Source organism: Xyrauchen texanus, chromosome 8 (genome assembly GCF_025860055.1).
Source record: "Xyrauchen texanus isolate HMW12.3.18 chromosome 8, RBS_HiC_50CHRs, whole genome shotgun sequence".
NCBI classification, from domain to species: domain Eukaryota; kingdom Metazoa; phylum Chordata; class Actinopteri; order Cypriniformes; family Catostomidae; genus Xyrauchen; species Xyrauchen texanus.
In genome coordinates, this window is record NC_068283.1 from 1,937,356 (window position 1) to 1,956,250 (window position 18,895).

At 36.3% G+C, this 18,895-nt stretch overlaps 1 protein-coding gene across 1 annotated transcript in view; it reads left to right on the top strand.

The window, feature by feature from the left end:
• The window catches only part of LOC127647465 (serine/threonine-protein kinase/endoribonuclease IRE1-like), a 97,398-nt gene that overhangs the window by 55,517 nt on the left and 22,986 nt on the right, over positions 1-18,895 (top strand). Inside the window, exons 6-11 of the mRNA XM_052131725.1 lie at positions 1,227-1,349; positions 1,707-1,808; positions 1,891-2,152; positions 4,531-4,609; positions 5,660-5,825; positions 6,098-6,213. Of these exons, the coding sequence (XP_051987685.1) occupies positions 1,227-1,349; positions 1,707-1,808; positions 1,891-2,152; positions 4,531-4,609; positions 5,660-5,825; positions 6,098-6,213 (848 nt within the window). The remainder of the gene's footprint in view (positions 1-1,226; positions 1,350-1,706; positions 1,809-1,890; positions 2,153-4,530; positions 4,610-5,659; positions 5,826-6,097; positions 6,214-18,895) is intronic.

Consider the following 18,895-nt stretch of genomic DNA (forward strand, 5'->3'; position numbering starts at 1 on the left):
GTGTTTGTAGTCCACATGTGTAAACCGCAAGCACATGGGAAAACCCTGCACTGAATGCTATAAACCATCACTTTTTGTTTTTATTAGTTTTGTTTAGAATGTCATAATTGCCGATTATTTATTTTGATTATTAGAATTGACGTTAAAATACTTATTATGTGTGGGGCAGTTGCATGCTATATTCTTTATGTTGGCTATGCATCAAAACAACGAGAGAGATCGTTTACGGACTTGTCCGTCATGTTTGTGTTTGTGTCTTTTGTTTCAGTTTATGATTAAAATATTATTTATATTGGCAAGCCGGTTCTCGCCTCCTCCTTTCCATTGAACAAAAGACACAAACAAAAATCCACACCGATATTTCCCCCCATTGTGTCCGGTGCTGGAGCGGCTGTGAAGGGCGCGCTGTCGTTATACAGTATGAGAGCGGCCTCTAGAGGTGAAATAAAAACTATCACTGATTCCTCGTGGTGGTTGTTTTGACACGTGAGATTTAAAACACCAACAACTAAAAGGTATGTATACAGTACACGTTGTCATATTATAAAGTCATTAATTTCTTGAATAGATGCTGCATTAATAGAGAACAGCAGAATGTTTGCAGACCATGCTGAGAGGACGCTAACATTAAAGGTAACCTTAATCGGTTGGAACAATGTGACAAACACGCCCGTCACAAATGTTTAAATAAGATGTATTACCATCTATTTGCATTAGTGTATATCCCGTCATGTTTATGCTTTAGCCAGTTAAGTTGTATATTTAAAGGTAGTGAAAGATTTGAGAAAAATATCTTCATGCAGTCAAGAGAAACATATAAACAAATCAGAAACGCATCTGTGTGAGAGAGTGAGATGAGTTTCTCCGAGAATTTAAACAAGTGTAACAGTGCAAAAAAACTTCACTGAATCTTATAGAAGCGTTAAAAAAAAGCTTAAGACATTGCAATTCACTGCCAGAAGTGAAGTTATTGTTGTCTTGGTTTTAGGGTGATAAAGAGCATTTACCTCACGCTTTTCATGAGAAGAGAAACCCTAAAGCGTGTAAAATATAAAACACAGCATGTAAAATATTTTGGTGCAATTGGAGTACACTTATATGGATCTCTCTCTCTCTATAATAAAACATATTTTGTGAAAGCTTGTTAGCTTGCAGTTTGACATGCTGCAGTAGCTGAGATCAGAGTATTAGTAGCTTATCTCGTCATCATTTATGTTTGTTTGTAGGCAAGAAACAGGATGTGTGGTATGTGGTGGATCTATTGACTGGAGAGAAGCAGCAAACTTTGACCTCCTCCTACGCTGAGATGCTCTGCCCATCATCCTCTCTAATCTACCTCGGCCGCACAGGTAACACTTGAGTTCTGACCGCAGATCTTAAATGCCCTCTGAACAGAGAATGCCAGTACTGGAACTGGAGACACTGGGGCTCATGGAAAGTAGCTCTTGGATGGAAACTTCATGGCAGAATGTTGGCACCGCAACAACCAAGACATTTCATGGACTGTTGATCATACTGCTGTTATTATTTGAACCTGCAAATATAAATTATACCTCAAATCCAAACACCAGCATCATGATGGCAACTTTTTTCTACAAAAAAAAAGTTTGTCTTGTTTAACTTTTACAATTGCTCTGAATTTGATCGTAAACTTGTGGTTGATGTTATGATGTTGTATGTCATCAATTGATTGTGTTGTTTCTCAGAGTACACAATCACCATGTACGACACTAAGAGCCGAGAGCTGCGCTGGAACGCCACTTATTCCGACTATGCCTTTACCCTGCCTGACGACGACACCAAATATAGTGAGTCGTCACCCGCTTCCCATTTTCAACTTTCATCCTCTTCATTATCACTTATTTGAATATAATTTTTTTGTGTTTGCAGACATGGCTCACTTTATATCGAACAGTGACGGTCTGGTGGTGACGGTGGACAGCGAGTCCGGTGACGTGCAGTGGGTGCAGAACTACGAGTCTCCTGTGGTCGCCATTTATATCTGGCAGCGTGAGGGACTGCGCAAGGTCCCGCACACTAATGTCGCCGTGGAAACGTTGCGTTATCTCACCTTCATGTCGGGAGAGGTGGGCCGAATCACACAGTGGAAGTATCCGTTTCCCCGAGAGAAGAAGACCAAAGATAAGCTGATGTAAGCACTCCTTCAAACAACATGCCAAAATCCAGATTATGTTTATTTATGGGTTAATCTCCTGGAACCTATCAAAAAACATGTCTGAGTCATATTTCACCCAAAACCTAAAGAAAGAAATGGCAAATGATTTGCATAAAGAAAATGAACCCCTGTTTTAGGACGATTGATGAAGAGCTGTCCAGAAGTTTAACTTTTGAGGTTTCTTTTTAATTCCCTTTATCGTTTATATCATTGCATTAATGGTGACTCTAATTGGATTCTCATTACTCTGTGCGAGGGCTTAAACGATTAGTTGTCGCATAGTCGTTTGATGTCATTTAACGTAACACGAGATCACAATAAACTGTAATGATGATGACGTGTGAGAGCAGCACTGCAGTTCACGACTGACTGATGAGAGGAAGAATTACACAGATCAGATGAACTCTAAACTTTACAAACAGCTTCAGGTGATGTACATCACAAATTATGAGGGAATTATAATGCAGAAATATCCAATAAGTAAATACAGAAGCACTCTCGTTGTGGAATAAGTGGAGCCGGAGGTCTTTAAAGGAAACACCCTGCCGTTACATCTTAAATGTAGTTATATTTAATGTGTTATAGCTTTATATGGAAGCAGGTCTTGTAGTTAACTACAAACTCATAAACTGGCATTTCTCTGTGCGGTCAGCGCCTCTTCTATGAGCATCGCGAATGTCCCGATCTAAGGGGGAGAGAATGAAACTGCGGTCCCGTTCTTCAGAGACACTCGGTCACAGGGATGCTCATCCCTCGAGCACGCACACTTAATGCAGCTAGATTATAACATGATGGCTCACGACTTATTGAATCATAATACACGTGTCACTGTGCATTTCTTATCATGAAGAAAATTGGCAATATGCAGCTTTATTTTTAAGAGAGAGTTTGTTTATTTGTGAGTTAAAGATGGATTGAAGTGAACAGAAAGGTGAGAGAGGGTAGAGCAGAGATTTGTTTTGGCTTGTTTTCCAATAAAAATATCTAAAACTCATTGAAAACAATGTACATTTACATTAGGAACTATACTGCAGAAGACAAAATCATGAATATAATATTAACAATACAAATATTTTAAAATATATAAAAATCCTTTAAATATCTCATATGCTGCTTCATTGAATCTTTTTTAAGACTTGCTTTTAGAGAATAGACCATGAATATATTTGGTCTTTACTGCACTCACAGAAGTATAACCATGTGAAAAAAAATACACTTTATTTAAGATCTATTCTTTTAAAGCAAGTGTAATTATCTTATATGCTGCTTCTCAAGTAAATGTTTCTTGTTTTAAGGATTTTTAAATGATTTTAAATGGACAATAAGACAAAAACATTTGATAACAATAAAACATTTTTTTAAGTGAATTTCTTTCCTGGATTAAAGTTAACAAAGTGTTTAATTCCCTTTAATTCAGTGAATGTCATTTAGAGGTATTTTTAAAAGATGATTTTGTCCTGTTTATTGTTAGTAAGCACGTTTAATACAACTTTTTAAGTCATGACACAAGCTGAATAATCGGTTAAGAGATAATGATTAATCATTGTCACCGAACAGTCAAATAATCGTTCTAATAATCGTTAGATTAATCGATTATTAAAATAATCATTATAATTTGTGTGTGAATGCCATATAATTGTATATTTTAAAGTTTAATTTAAAAAATACATTTTATCTTGATAGTAATTGTTATGCTGCCATTAATTTATAAATTTTTTTTTGTTGCTGTATTTTATTTTCATAATCGAGTAAACTTATGTTTTGTTATAATGTGCTTAATTGTTAGGCAAATAATTCAACACACACAAACCCTTAATATTTTAAAGTTTGTTTTTTATGCAAAATATGATTTTTATGATTTTCTTTTGATTTTAAGGTGAAATGTGACCTAAAGCTTTTTTCTGAAATTCACTGTTATGTGCATACGATGTATCTTGATATCTGAGCGCTGCATGTTTTATCTCCGATGTTAATGCCACATCCTGTCTGGTGTTCCTTTAAATGTTGGAAAGAACTGCTTGTAAAGAGACTGCCTGAGCTGAACTTCTGTTCAGATTCACTCTATAATGCTTACAAGCTTTGAGCTGAAACTCAGCCGATCACTTTATGAACTAAAACGAATGGCAGAAAGATCAAACTCAACATGAAACCACAGATATCTCAACACTCATGTAGTTATCTTTATCCGAAAGACTTTCAGTGTGCAAATCACTTTTATTACTGCCTGAATAAATTCAAATGTACCATTGTATGCAACTTAGACCTCAGTCTGTTTATATGGTAACAATTTAAATGTATTTCACTTTTAACACCAAAATGTGATTAATGTGCAGTTTGTGCTGTTATTCCTGCAGGTCCACTCTGTATGTGGGGAAACACTCCTCTGGCCTGTACGCTTCTCCCTCACTGGTGCATGATGGGGTTACTGTTGTGGTGAGTGATATTTCACATTGAAACATGATTTCCTAACTAAGTCATTTTAGCTTTGGAGGGTACTGGAGTCACACATGCCTCAGGTAGACAAATTTTGACTATCAACATAAAGTCTGGTCCACTTGGCAGCTTGTTTTGAGCAAGAATCGCTCGCTTAAGTCCCGTTCACACTGTCAGCTGTTTTGCGACAGGAGATCATTGATTTTCAATGAGATCTGGTGACCTCTGGTGACACGAGCGACAGTAACCGTTGGCGACAGGATGTGGGTGTGTCAAGCGATGAGACAAAGTTGAAAAAATTTCAAGTTGAGGCAAATGCAGAGCGATATCACGCAGCGACAGCCAATGAGAAAATCCAGTTCTCACGCCATCTGTCTCCTGTGAGGTAATGGAGGAGGAGTTATTGTCATCGATTTCACCGTTTTATATCGTGCTTCTCTGAAACTGTCAACATTGAGAGTTTAAATCATTTGTTCCTCTTGTTCATGATAGGATGCGTCGAGCACATCTGTAGTTTATATAAAAGCACTCTCCCTGAAGAATGTTCATATTAGAGGCAAAACAAATGATTTATAAGAATGATAGATTTGTTTACAGGCCTATGGCCAGTTGTGCAGCTAACCAATAACATAAGAGCGACAGCAGTAGGAACGGCCAATAGCAACAAGAGAATTACGACATCTAGCACCAAAATCGCTGACAGTATGAACGGGGCTTTAGGCTGGAAGAGAGACCGTCTGAACGATCTGTTAAGCAAACAACCATAAATTGTTTATTTTCTTCTTATTTTGAATGTGATGCTGAAGAGGCAGGTTTATCTGAAATCGCATATATAAGAAACGGTATAAGCAGTAGCAAGTAGACCAGATATCCATGAGCTGAACGAAGTGTTTCAAACTCAACTCTTGAGCCATGTTCCCTATACACTGTGCACTTCTGATGTTGCAGAAAAACAATCTGCAGGTAGCAGACTCGAAAGTGTTTGGGAAAACCTAGAGATTTCTACAACCACAGGTAAATGAATGATCAATGTTTGTGTGCATGTGTCAGCCTCGTGGTAGGACATTTCCTTTGCTGGAAGGGCCCGGTAACCAGGAATGGAGTGTGGAGGAGGATCAGGAGTGTGTGATCACTCCCAGCACCACCGTGAAGTTCAGTGGCGCGCTGAAGGAGAGGAACCACATCAACTTCATGAGGAATTCCCTGCTGCTCATTGGTAATGCACTACATTCATGGAGTCATAAAAGAGCCACTGCTGCCCCCTAGTGCAGACACACATACAGCAGCCATGTGGCAGCATTCACTGTCTTGAATAGTTTCACTCTTATAATGCTAACGAAATTGTATTTTCTTTACAATCATGTTCAGATATCCATAAAACGTAGAAAACTTTTTTTTTTTTTTTTGTTTACTTCAAATGGAAGCGGAGGGAATATATCACACAAGGCAGTTTTATTTTCACTCATCATCAGTGTTTCTCTGGGGTAGGTCACCACGAGACGCCACCTGACGCTCATAATAAAATGCTGGAGAAGTTTCCGGAAAGTTTCCCCCGCCAGCACGGCAACGTCATTCCCCCCACCACAGATAAGACCATTGAAGAGGTGAGAGCACTCATCCTTGCTTGCTTATGGTTGTCCGTGATAGTCCGATGATGAACATGTTCTCATTTATTTATGAATCTTTAGATGGCTGTACAGTTCAATCCTTGATGTACAGATTCAGCTTCATGCAGGGCATATGCATGTTTGGGAATTTAGCTTTGTGCCTCTTCCTGTCTCTGTTAGAGGTATTGATTTATTTATTTTTATTCCCTTTTGGACACTCTGATCACCAGTGCACATGCCCCATGACACATAAGACACTTCGCTACAGAGTCGAGAGAGTGTCAGGGCTTTAGAGGCCACCAAAGAAAATATGATTATTTTCATCTCACGAGCTGTGCGTTATTATAAGAGCTACATTTACTTTCTTCGCATTGTGGTTTAAAGCTCTTAGTGGCGAGAATGAAGCCTGGTTTCGTTTGGCTATCGAGTGCACCAATGTGCTCCATTATTAGTGCATTCCAGAAGTATTTTTCCTTGGTTATCTTCACACTTCGAAGTAATCAAACTTTTTTCAAAAAAAAAGTTTTTGAAAATATGTTTTAAATTTTTTGCTAAATATTCAGATAAATGCTAATATCTATATTAGGCTTGGCCTTTTTTTTAAGCATCGATTAATTAAAATACTGTCCAGATGAAATCGATCTATATCAGCATTTATTTTTTTCAGATATACCGTAAATAGGGTTAATCATTGCGCAATAGTCTTTGAATCTTTATGTATCTTTAATACAGTACATATTTCTCAACTCAACTTTGGTCAAGTGTGAGCGTAAGGGTACATTAAAGGGGGTTGTGCACCAGACTCGTCTGGCAGGTGACATGGCATGTTCTAAAATTAGAAACAATTTTTTTTAGAAAGATCTGTACTGTCAGCAGCACCCAGCTATGACAGTGCACTCTGCAGTGCCATGGAGTGACATACTTTTCCATTATATTCGGCCCAAATCATTATTAAAGGCAGTGGCGTAGAAACAATCAGAATATATCTACGCTTTCTAAATGTCATCAGCCTCTCTTGAATTTCTGAGAATGTGGTATAATTTGAAAGAAAGCAAATCAACTGAACGTTTAAGAAATATCAGCATTTTTTATGATAGAGCTTCAATAGGGGTGCAACGATTCACTCTGACAATGATTCGGTACCTAACAATTACAATGCATTGTGAAATCTGAAATTTGGTCAGGATTAGATTATTTTGGAATTATGAATTAATTAATTATTTTCAAAGATCTTCCAAAGAAAGATTCAAAGTTTTTACTGAACATTCCTAATTTAGACAGCAAATGCTCAAGCGCTGTCGTGGAATATCGCGATGAATCTCTCTAAGTTGTAAGAAAACTCTTGAGTCTTGAGTTCCAGATGCCAAAATTGTAGTTTATTGAACACCAACAAACATGAGACCGGCCAGCTGTCCGTTCTGACTCATTTTTCTAAGTTCTCAGTTATATACCTTTTTTGTTATCTTGTTACCCACTGTCTCTGACGCATGAGGTCACTGCCTTGTCTCTTTCCCACCAATATGTTCTACGTCCTTTGTTAATTAAATATTGGTGGGAGATCCCTCGTCTATCTATTAAAAAGAAAAAGAAACATATATCTTTGGTAGCCTCTCATAACTTGACCTCATGTTACAGTTCATGGACAGAGTACATCAACTCCTAGAAACATCTACGTAAACAGCCATGTCTCCATCAAATACTTTTTATCTTTTTCCTGCATTTTCAGCACATTCTCTCAATGGGCAGCCTTGTTTGTTCATACACATTGTTATTTGAAAGAAAACACCAGCTGCAAAATTATAATACATTTAGCTTATTAAAACAAGACACCATTCATATAACTGATTAAAGGTATCTTTGAAAAGATACATACCAGCACACCAAGGATTCTCATCAGTGTACTATTGATTAACAGAAACACTTTTTGTTTTTGAAGAAATACACTTGTTTTTCAAGGTTATATACCATTCTTTGTGTTCTCTGCAGTATCAACACTTTTAGTAACCTCATATGCTCTCTCCTGGCTCACTCAAAGGCCTGGAAACTCATATAAGTATTTTGATATATAAAAACATACTAAAATATTGAATGATATATTAAAACATACTAGAATATTAAAATATACTATATATTCCCACCTCTGAGACTTAAAAAAGTCTCACACTCTATTTTCCTCAAACCAGAGTGCAGTCACACAAGCCAGCCTGTCCCATATCATCATGTAGCCAAAGTAGGCTACTCAGTCCACTATCCAATGCCATCTTTATGGGGCTGCACTCTGCAGGACTTGGGACCAAACATCTCCCTCCACACTTAACTAGGAAAGAGTAAAAGATCCCAGTCCTCTAGCTATCACTGTTCCTGGGGGTGGGAAACAGAAATCAACTCATTTGTAATAAGCATATGCATGCAACTGTGAAGCCTTGCGTGATGTAGAGTACAATTGATTATCCATTAAGTAGAAGGTATACATATATGCTTAACAAAACACTAGAAAAAGTAACATAGTAATATTCATCCTTCGTTGCCAGAGGAACTCACAGACAATTCCGGTAGCCTGGAGCTATCTGGTGATGTGTTGGAGCAGACAGCTGGTTTTTAAACCACCAGTTGAGTCTATTTGCTCTTGCAGCCAAGCACTGAGGTGCTCGTCGCTCCTGTCTTCAAATGTCTCCCTCACATGTCTTCTCTTGGCAATTACTTCATAGTTATATTATGCTTAAACATAATCATCAGTAATACTACTTCTATTTGATTAGATACATTGTACTAAAGATATACTTCATCAATCATTATAAGTAATAAGTAATAAGTAATTGGTTACATTGAGAGTAATAGGGGAACATGTTAAAAATAACAAACAAAACACCCTCTAACTCCTTTCTTGAGTTGCTACCTATTTTGTTATGTAAAATGAAAGTACAATAGTCTTGCTGTCTCCCTTACTATCAAAAACATGAGAAAAGTGTTCAAAAATAAAATTCCCCTTACATTGTTATTTTCTTGATTGCTTCTCAGTAAATCTCATCAAGTTCATCCAATCCTGGCCCAATGGTACAATATCTAGATTCTAGCCCTGTCCCCGGTGGTAGCATTGAAACAGTTACCATTTGTTTAGCCACGGTTCTAGCTACGGTTCTAGTCATTATTGATCTCAGAATGGGTATAATACAACAAAACAATAAAGCAAATAGGGTCAAGCCTATTACTAACATTATACCTATTTTCATTAGCCCAATCTTCCATGACCCAAAAAGGTCATCAAACCATTGTCCAAACAGCTGATCTCTCCCTGCATTAGATTTAACTTCCTTTCTCAAGTCATGCAGTTTCCTCATCAGCCTGGGTAAAAGGTCCTTCTGGGGATATATTATTTGGTATGTATGTACAGCAATCTAAATCTAAACCTAATCGCATTATTATTAAAAACATTTCATCATCTATATGCCATATTACTGCACAATTACCCTTAAATTGTCCTACATTCTTTAGTTTTGTTAAAGCATTCATACTCCAGTTGACGATTTATTTATATGATAATGGGCTTTCTTTTTTCTCATTATCCACACGTATTTGTCTAATTTTCTGCCTTCATCTCCCCACCATATCATCTTATTATATTTATCATATTCCGGATGACCCAATAATGCTAAACATCCTGTTGGGCAGAACACTGTTCTCCCTGTTTTACCACATTTTTTGGCATAATACTCAGCGCAATGCTTATAATCATACTGATTTTGGACTACTACAAATTTTTTCAATGGAGTGGGTGAGCACATTACACAGTTTGTCATTTTTGCTTGCTTAGCTTTATATCTGGCCCATTTATACCAGTCATTTTGATTTGCATATTGTAATAGTTCGTCTGTTCCTGCTGACTCTATGGGTTCCATATCATTTTCTAAATTTATTGGCTTTTTCAGTCTTTGGGTGATTATTTTGACAGGTGTCTTTTGAGGCCGATTCTTCGGTTTGTTCTGCTTAGCCAAATTGCTTATCCAGATTCTTTGCTTTTCGGGTTCACCTTTGTTTAGTGATCCAGGCGTTCACTTCTTTCTGATTTCTCGTGCTATGTTATCTAGTCTCTGCTCATTCGGGGGAATAATATTGAAGGTCTGAGATGTCAATTGTAGGAAATTCATCATACCATAGTCGTTGTGACAGTCCTTCACCTAGAGAGTCTGGGCCTTCCTTGATTGCCTGTCCGGTAGGCCCTGTATAGGAGGCAATACCTGTCCCAAATATGTTAGTAACAGCATCATCAACACTAGTACCTCCTTGAGCTTCCATTCTTTCTCCATGTGCCACAACTCTTCCTCGAACAACTGCGCTTGTTGGCCTGTTTCATTTCCTTCAGTTGCTTCTGAATCTGTTTCAGCAGGACGATCACTTTCTTCTTGTCTTTCTCCTTCTTCACCTTCTTGGTCCTGTTCTTCTGTGACATGTACTTCCGTCTCACTTTCTATGCTTTCCTGCTCTACTGCGGCAAGTCCTTCTGCCTCTTCCTCAGTGTGCTCTTCCCCTATGTTCGTTTGTCGTTGTTCTATCTCCTCTGCACTTTCTTCAGATTCTGTAGCCGTTTCCTGCTGATCTTCTTCTTCCTCGGGTTCTTGTTTTTGTGCTTGCTGCTCTTCTTTGTCTGAATCTTGCCTCGTATTCATCGTTGGGAAGTCCATATTCATAGTTTCTTCAATACAGTCCGTCAAGTGCTCTGTACTTTCTTAATTCACATTCTGGAGTATTTCATTTTAGGTCAGCTTCATTGGAAAGGCCATCCAAGATCCCCAAGGCTGATTGTAGGGAACCCACTCTGCAGTATGCTTTCTTAGAATTGTTCATCTGGTGATCCTGGTCCTTGGGACGTTTCTCTGGTAGGCCCCGTCATTGGGGGCAACACTTGTCCCAAGTATGTCAGTAATAACATCCATATTATTATGTCTTTCTTATTCATTGGTATTGTAGGCCGCAATTGTTTTCCACCTTCTCTCCTTCAGCGGGTCATCCTGTCCTAACTTGCTTCAATGATGGCACCAGCATGACCATTTCATTTTATATGCATAAAGAACACTGTAATCACCTCATATGGTTACATGTTTTATATTAACTAACAATCATTACTTTCTGCATTCATTTGATTAATATATTAAATGATTTCCCTTATTAGAGTCATTTGCTACACACACATTTGTTGCATCTCATTTCTAGCACTAAATAACACATGGGTCCTCTGCCTCCTCCAGGCAGGAGCCAGGCATAGCCTGACTTTGTTCCAATTAAAAACATTAGATCATCCCTTTATTATCTATACACAACATTTTTCATGGTCATTCACAGAAAGGGTAATTCACAAAAAGGCTATAATTCTCCACAGAGGAGGTAAACTACCACAGGTGTTCCTTATCTTAAAACTCCCTACTCATTCACTTATCACATACATTTCATTTCCTCCTGTTTCCCAAGGACTCTCAATGTCTGTATCACATTAATTAATTTTCCCTGCAAGCTAAGCTGTTTTTCATAGTTTCAGACTATATCAGAGTAATTCAGAATATTAAATCAAAAAAGAATTATCAAATATATAACATATCATTGGAGGAATCAATTTCCTCCCAGTTTGGTCTTTCTGTTGCATTGGGCCATTTACATTGATCAGTACTTCATCTGGTTTTTTACATAATTATTTAATCAATGGTAACACACAATATAATATTATTCCCTCTCAAGAATTGTTTTTTCAATTATTATACCAATTGTAGCCAACCCTGCACCCTATTTCTTAATTAATTCCATTTATATTGTTACAAACAAACAAGACAAGCAATCTTAATCTTTAGTCACCACCATGTATCTTTTCCATTCTTCATTACTTTTACAATGTACATGAGTTCAATTAAAGCATAAGTAAAAGTAATAAATCATCTTCCAGTCTAAATTCATTATCATACAAACATTCCCATGTTTGTTTAATACTTCTATATAAAGTCAAGCACTCCTTTGTCTGCAACGGTTCTCAAAACTTTACCCCCAAAACCAATCTATAAATAATCCTCTACACAGGGTATGATCCCTGACAACACAGTGACAGAATGCTTGGTATTTAACACTGTGATAAGTTATTTTAGTAAAGCGGTTATTAAAATGCAGCATTTATCCACCCCTTAAAACCCTTTCAAACCTTCTTGGGCGGTGACGCCATTGTCAAGTCTTACCCGTCATTGGGTCGTCACCTCTTGCCCCTGGTCTTGATACTGGTCAGTCCTCAATCCGTAATAATTTGGTATCAGTAAACAGATATTTTCTTTTTCAGGGAGTATCACCAGAGAACCGACACAGCCAATGGAACATCTACAAATGCTTAAATATGGAGACAATTCAAAACATGGTTAAATTAAAAAAAAAAAAAGCATTATTAAAAATTCATCAATCTATTAAAATTGTCCAAAGTAAAAGTAAAATATGCTAAAATTGAACTCATTATAATTAATTTCCATTCAGGTTTTATTTCTGCTACTTTAGCAAATGTTACACAAAACTATGTATCATGGTGGGGACTAACATCAGATCAAACCCCTGTCAAGCTTCTAGGAAGCTTAATTTAAAAACATCACCTTAATTCAATAATAGTCTCTAGATAGTTTTTGAACCTACATTTATTCTTTTAGATGAATTTTCAACTTAATCTGTTGTCTTCAGTATAAACCTTTAACTTTAGTTTGCCATCTGAATATTTACAATCTTTAATCATTGATGAGGAGAGCTGTTTGAACTCCTTCGTATCACTCTATCTAACATTATTGTCAAGGCACATAATTTTACATATAAAAATAAAATCAAAATAAAATAAAACAACTTATAGGTATTTCTTCAAAATCTGCTCTTGTGTTTCTGTTTCAAGCAGACACATCAATTTTAGACTGAGAGTGAGAAGGGGGCATTCCTCTCCCTCACACTGTTTCTAATCTCATTACAGCTATTTCTTTTTTTTTTTTTCATTTTACAATCTCACAATAATATATTTAATTTATTCTTCAACAGTAAAAATAGTGATATTTATAATAACTGATTATATTAACTGCTTTCAAACTTTCTCATCTCACACCATTTAAAAACAAACAAAAAAAATAAAAAATACTCTCAACTTACTTCATTCAAACAACATACAAATAACCTTCTAAGCTTTCATAAAACAGAACACAATGTCTTTTTCGATATTCTCTATATAATCAATTCAACTTATTCTAGCCTTCTTATTCATGCAGAGCTTTACATTTATAACACCTATATTATTATTATTATTAATATATTATAATCCCTTTTTTATTATTAAGTAATAATTTATTATTACTACTTTCTCCATTTCTTACACTTTCTCAGGTGAAGGAACTTCCATTCTATCTAATAAAATAATATAAATCAAGTTTTTAAACTAACAGAAAAGTAAGTAAAAGTTTAAACATAATAAAGTATTAAAGACAAACATATCTAAAAACATATCTCTTTTCTTGTGTTTTGAAATAATTACTCAGTAAGATACACTACGTACTTTTAATTTCTCATGACTCTTACATTATTTATTTATTTATTTATTTATTATTTTTTTTTTTTATCCAAATGTTTCATCATCTTTTAACAGTTATCACTATTATACCTCTAAAATTACACTTTCATGTATTAACTATGGCAAACTAAAATAGTAGTAATAGAAATAGACAATCAGCACTTTGTAGCACCCACTAAGCTCCTTTTGTTTTTTATTTCTTTATTATGAGGGTACTCTCTGGAAAATTTGGGGGAGTAACCAATCCAATAGGTAACTCTATAACTTTGCCATATGTTTGTAATATTTACTCTTCAAATCAATAAATCAGTGGTTAGCTGCTGGATTTAAATTTAGACCCTCAGAACAATTTAGACACGGGCATTAAACCCCATTGATGGCATTAATTTAGACACGGCATTGAACCCCATTGATGGCATTCTGGAAAATCATAAAGTGATCGTATAGGACTGAAATAAACTTTTCCAGAGAAATTTGAATCCACATTATAAATGGCAAATCAATAATGATTACCAGCAGTAATGAGCACAGGAGGATATATCAGATCAGTCACATCATTTTCAATCTTCTTTGTGTCCTGATTTCCTCCTGCAGCATTAGTAACTTCTATAAAATCATCTTTCTCAGCCATCTGCAATGGGGAGAAACTAGTTCCAGAATGAGATAGTGAAACAACACACATAATAATAACCAATGAAACACAGAATAGACACATGAATATGAAGTTATTAACATTCATATATGAGGAAGTTATGATGTTTAATTTAATCTTAACCTTTCTCCATGGGCTTCACCCGCCCCCAAGACCAATGTTTAAATGATCCAAATCATTCTTAAATTTATTTTCCTTTAATTTTAGTCTCAAATGCAGCTTCTCAGTGTATCCACGATCAACCAAGACCTATTCTGTGTATACTAAACAAAAAATAAATAAAATAAAAACAAAATATCTATCTATCTGCTATCTGTCTTTTTCTAAAGTCGGGGCCCCTTTCTGTCTGTCTGAAGACATCAAGAGAGGCCTGTTTCCCCTCAAAGTCATCCTCAATGCCTTCATCAGACAGTCCCTAACAAAAATAACAAATCTCTGCCTATCTTTTGTTGGTTGATCAAGTTTACACTGACAACGCTGCACTCACATTTAAATTGTTCTCCAGACATTTTTAAAATCATAGAAAAATCAAAAATAACTTTCTAGTGTTTAATTTAATAATGTTAAAATATTATTCTCTCATAAACTGGACCAGACAGAACATAAAACGGACACACGAATATGAAGTTTTCACATTTAAGGTTTACTGCATAAGATACAAAATATAGTTTTCTTATTTTATCATATCTTTGGTCCTCTTTTGCCATTTGCTTGAATATAACAACACTTATCTTAAATACAACCTTGGTTTAAAATACAATTACTTATTTAACTTTAGTTTAACGCAATACACTCGACTCAAAGCTTTATTGTTTGTCCAGATAATGTGATTTCCCAAATGCAATTCAATCACTTTAAAGTGATCACTTTTTTATAATCTAAATATTCTTACTCATCACTTTGATATGAAAAGAGTTATGTTCTGACACATGTCCATTCAACAGCTCTCAGTTTAGTTAATCTTACTGCAGGCTTCATTCATGGCATGAAAAAAACAGCCCAATAATAAACATTGTCCAGTCCGCTAAGAGTTAACTTTTTGATTTCATGCACATTTTTGTTTTACAGCTATTTGTTTGTTTATACTGTATTATATTTATCCTTATACATACACACACACACACACACACACACACACACACACACACACACACATTTACACAGACATACACATATATTTTTATCATTAGTTTTCATTCTACAACCAGAATATTTATTAAGTTCCCTCTTTGTTTTTAATCATCAGATCTCTTCTGCCTCTTATATTGATGAAAATAGTCTAAATAGATTTTCTTTTATGTAAATTTCATACATACTCCTCATTAGTTATGCAGCAAATGATCAACCTCTCTATCTGGATGGATATTTATAGGGCTCATACAACATACACTCTGTGTCCCTTTATTTATAGGGCTCATATACACATCCATACGTAATCACACTTCAGTGATACTTCCCATAATTTCACACACAGACACACAAACTCTCACAAACACAGAACATTTCACACTTTTACAAACACAAGGCCTTTATAAACACAGAGCTCTCAAAAAATACTATTCTAAAACAAACCTATTACTTCTGCCCCTCCTTTTGCTCTCCTCTTATTATGCCTCTCTCACTTTTATTTCCATAAAAACACTCATTAATTACAGCGGTTGATTGCTATATCTGTTAATTATTTTTATATTCCACCCACAGCTGTCACACCCATTTTGGGTCTCTGTTCAAGACAATTTCTACATGGGTGCTAATTCTCCTTTCTCTATTAAAACTCACCTTTAAATGTTGGACTTTATTTAATTTGTTCATAACTCCAGAAATGATCACTAATTCCCTGTGTTTTTATTATTAATCTTTTTAATTCTATTTATTTTCTCCTCTCAGTTAGTCTCCTCTCAAATTCAGTAACAGCTTATTTCCACATTATGATTTCTGTTTCATGAGGAAAACTGAGACAAGGAAAAAAAAGTCTCTCTGTTACTGTGCATGCTCACAGCCCTCCCCTTACAGCTCCCATTTCTCGCTCTAGCAGCCCCTCCCCTACAGATCTTCACAGCACTCAGTCTCTAGCGTACTGTATGAGAGAGAAATGTTACCTGCTGCAATTTCTTTCCATTCAACAAACAGCCATTCTTGTACGGTCTCCGCTAAGTTTACTATTTAATCAGACCCTTCACCAGTTCCTTTTTTTTCTTTTTTTTTTCTCTCTCTTAGTTAACTTCCTCCCCTGCCCTGTATAATACATATACTCTGATTCTTTCCAAAAATGATCACTGATCCCCTTTTGACTCTATCAGTGTATTCTCCAATTCTCTCTCCCACTCTTCAGATCTGCGTTGATCTCCAGACTTTACAAAACTCGCTTGTCTCTGCATTTTTCTCTAGTCTTGTTCACTGCAATGGAAAACATTTTGCCTTTTCTTTATCTTTTTCCCAATTATTCTATTTTTTGTCTTCTTAAGCTCCCCTTCCCCTCACTCACAGAGCTGTCCGTTCAGCTGACAAGTGAGTGAGAGCAAGGCAAGGAGATGTCAGAGAAGCAGGTGCCATTTTGCATCTTTATACTTTTTCAACAATTGTTTTATTCAATTCACTGTTTCAATTAATTTTCCACTTTTGCTCTCATTTAGCATTTCCTTTGTGCACCTGATTCTCTGTATTATTCTGCCTCTGCACACAATACATCATCAACACTGCAATCATGCATTTGAATAAACACAAAAACAGCGCGTTTAGTACCGCAAGCACACATGCACCAACAACATAGTTAGTCATGCACATTATTCATTATCTCAAACATGCACATAGTTCAACATTTCCCCGTTTTCTACACAGTCCGGGTTCCGTCAAACACTTCAATAAATAACTAAATCTAACACCTGGAGGAATTTTACGCGAATTTGAACCACCCGAGTTAGGATTTTCACCTGTACAGGATTTTCTCTGCCACTTCTTGGCCAAACCTTGAATAAATGCACCTAACCGGGAATTTTCACGCGTCGTCGCTTCTCGACTCACCTCCAGGCCCAGAGTTGCTTCTCAACTCTTTTTTTAGTCGCTTCTCGACTTTTTAATAACTTTTGGTCGCTTCTCGACTTCTTTAAATAACGTTCAGTCGCTTCTCGACTTCTTTAAATAACATTCAGTCGCTTCTCGACTTCTTTAAATAACATTCAGTCGCTTCTCGACTTCTTTAAAAAACATTCAGTCGCTTCTCGACTTCTTTAAAAAACATTCAGTCGCTTCTCGACTTCTTTAAAAAACATTCAGTCGCTTCTCGACTTCTTTAAATAACATTCCCACCCCAAATTCTTTGAAATCTGGAACTCATCTCTATTTTAGCCAATTAGTTCTAATTATTCTATGTTCGGACTGGCAAAAGTCTTAGGGAAGCCACTTACCGGGACTCGCTACCACAGATCACACAAAAACACCTTAAGCAAAGATGCTTACCTCAGTTTCTGGCGCCGGTGTTTCTGTGCGATTCGTGCAAGCCGTTCCACCAGCGACCTCTGCCCCCTTGACCTCAATGCCAGCCCCACGAGTTGGGCGCCAAAGATATGTCGTGGAATATCGCGATGAATCTCTCTAAGTTGTAAGAAAACTCTTGAGTCTTGAGTTCCAGATGCCAAAATTGTAGTTTATTGAACACCAACAAACATGAGACCGACCAGCTGTCCGTTCTGACTCATTTTTCTAAGTTCTCAGTTATATACCTTTTTTGTTATCTTGTTACCCACTGTCTCTGACGCATGAGGTCACTGCCTTGTCTCTTTCCCACCAATATGTTCTACGTCCTTTGTTAATTAAATATTGGTGGGAGATCCCTCGTCTATCTATTAAAAAGAAAAAGAAACATATATCTTTGGTAGCCTCTCATAACTTGACCTCATGTTACAGTTCATGGACAGAGTACATCAACTCCTAGAAACATCTGCGTAAACAGCCATGTCTCCATCAAATACTTTTTATCTTTTTCCTGCATTTTCAGCACATTCTCTCAATGGGCAGCCTTGTTTGTTCATACACATTGTTATTTGAAAGAAAACACCAGCTGCAAAATTATAATACATTTAGCTTATTAAAACAAGACACCATTCATATAACTGATTAAAAGTATCTTTGAAAAGATACATACCAGCACACCAAGGATTCTCATCAGTGTACTATTGATTAACAGAAACACTTTTTGTTTTTGAAGAAATACACTTGTTTTTCAAGGTTATCCTCTTCCCAATCCTGTAAAATTAGCCTAAAACGCCTAATCAAGGCATACCCAAAGTAAATTTAAAGCTGTTCTTGAACCGTTTGGAGTACATGCATGGTTTTGGTCACATTTGAAAGGGGACACTCTGAAGTTTTTTCTCCAGCAGTCAGAATTACTGTAAGTGCTACTGATTCTGAGTAATAGAAGTTTGAACACAATGAAATAGAAGTTTTTTTTTTCCGCCTGAAATTTGTTT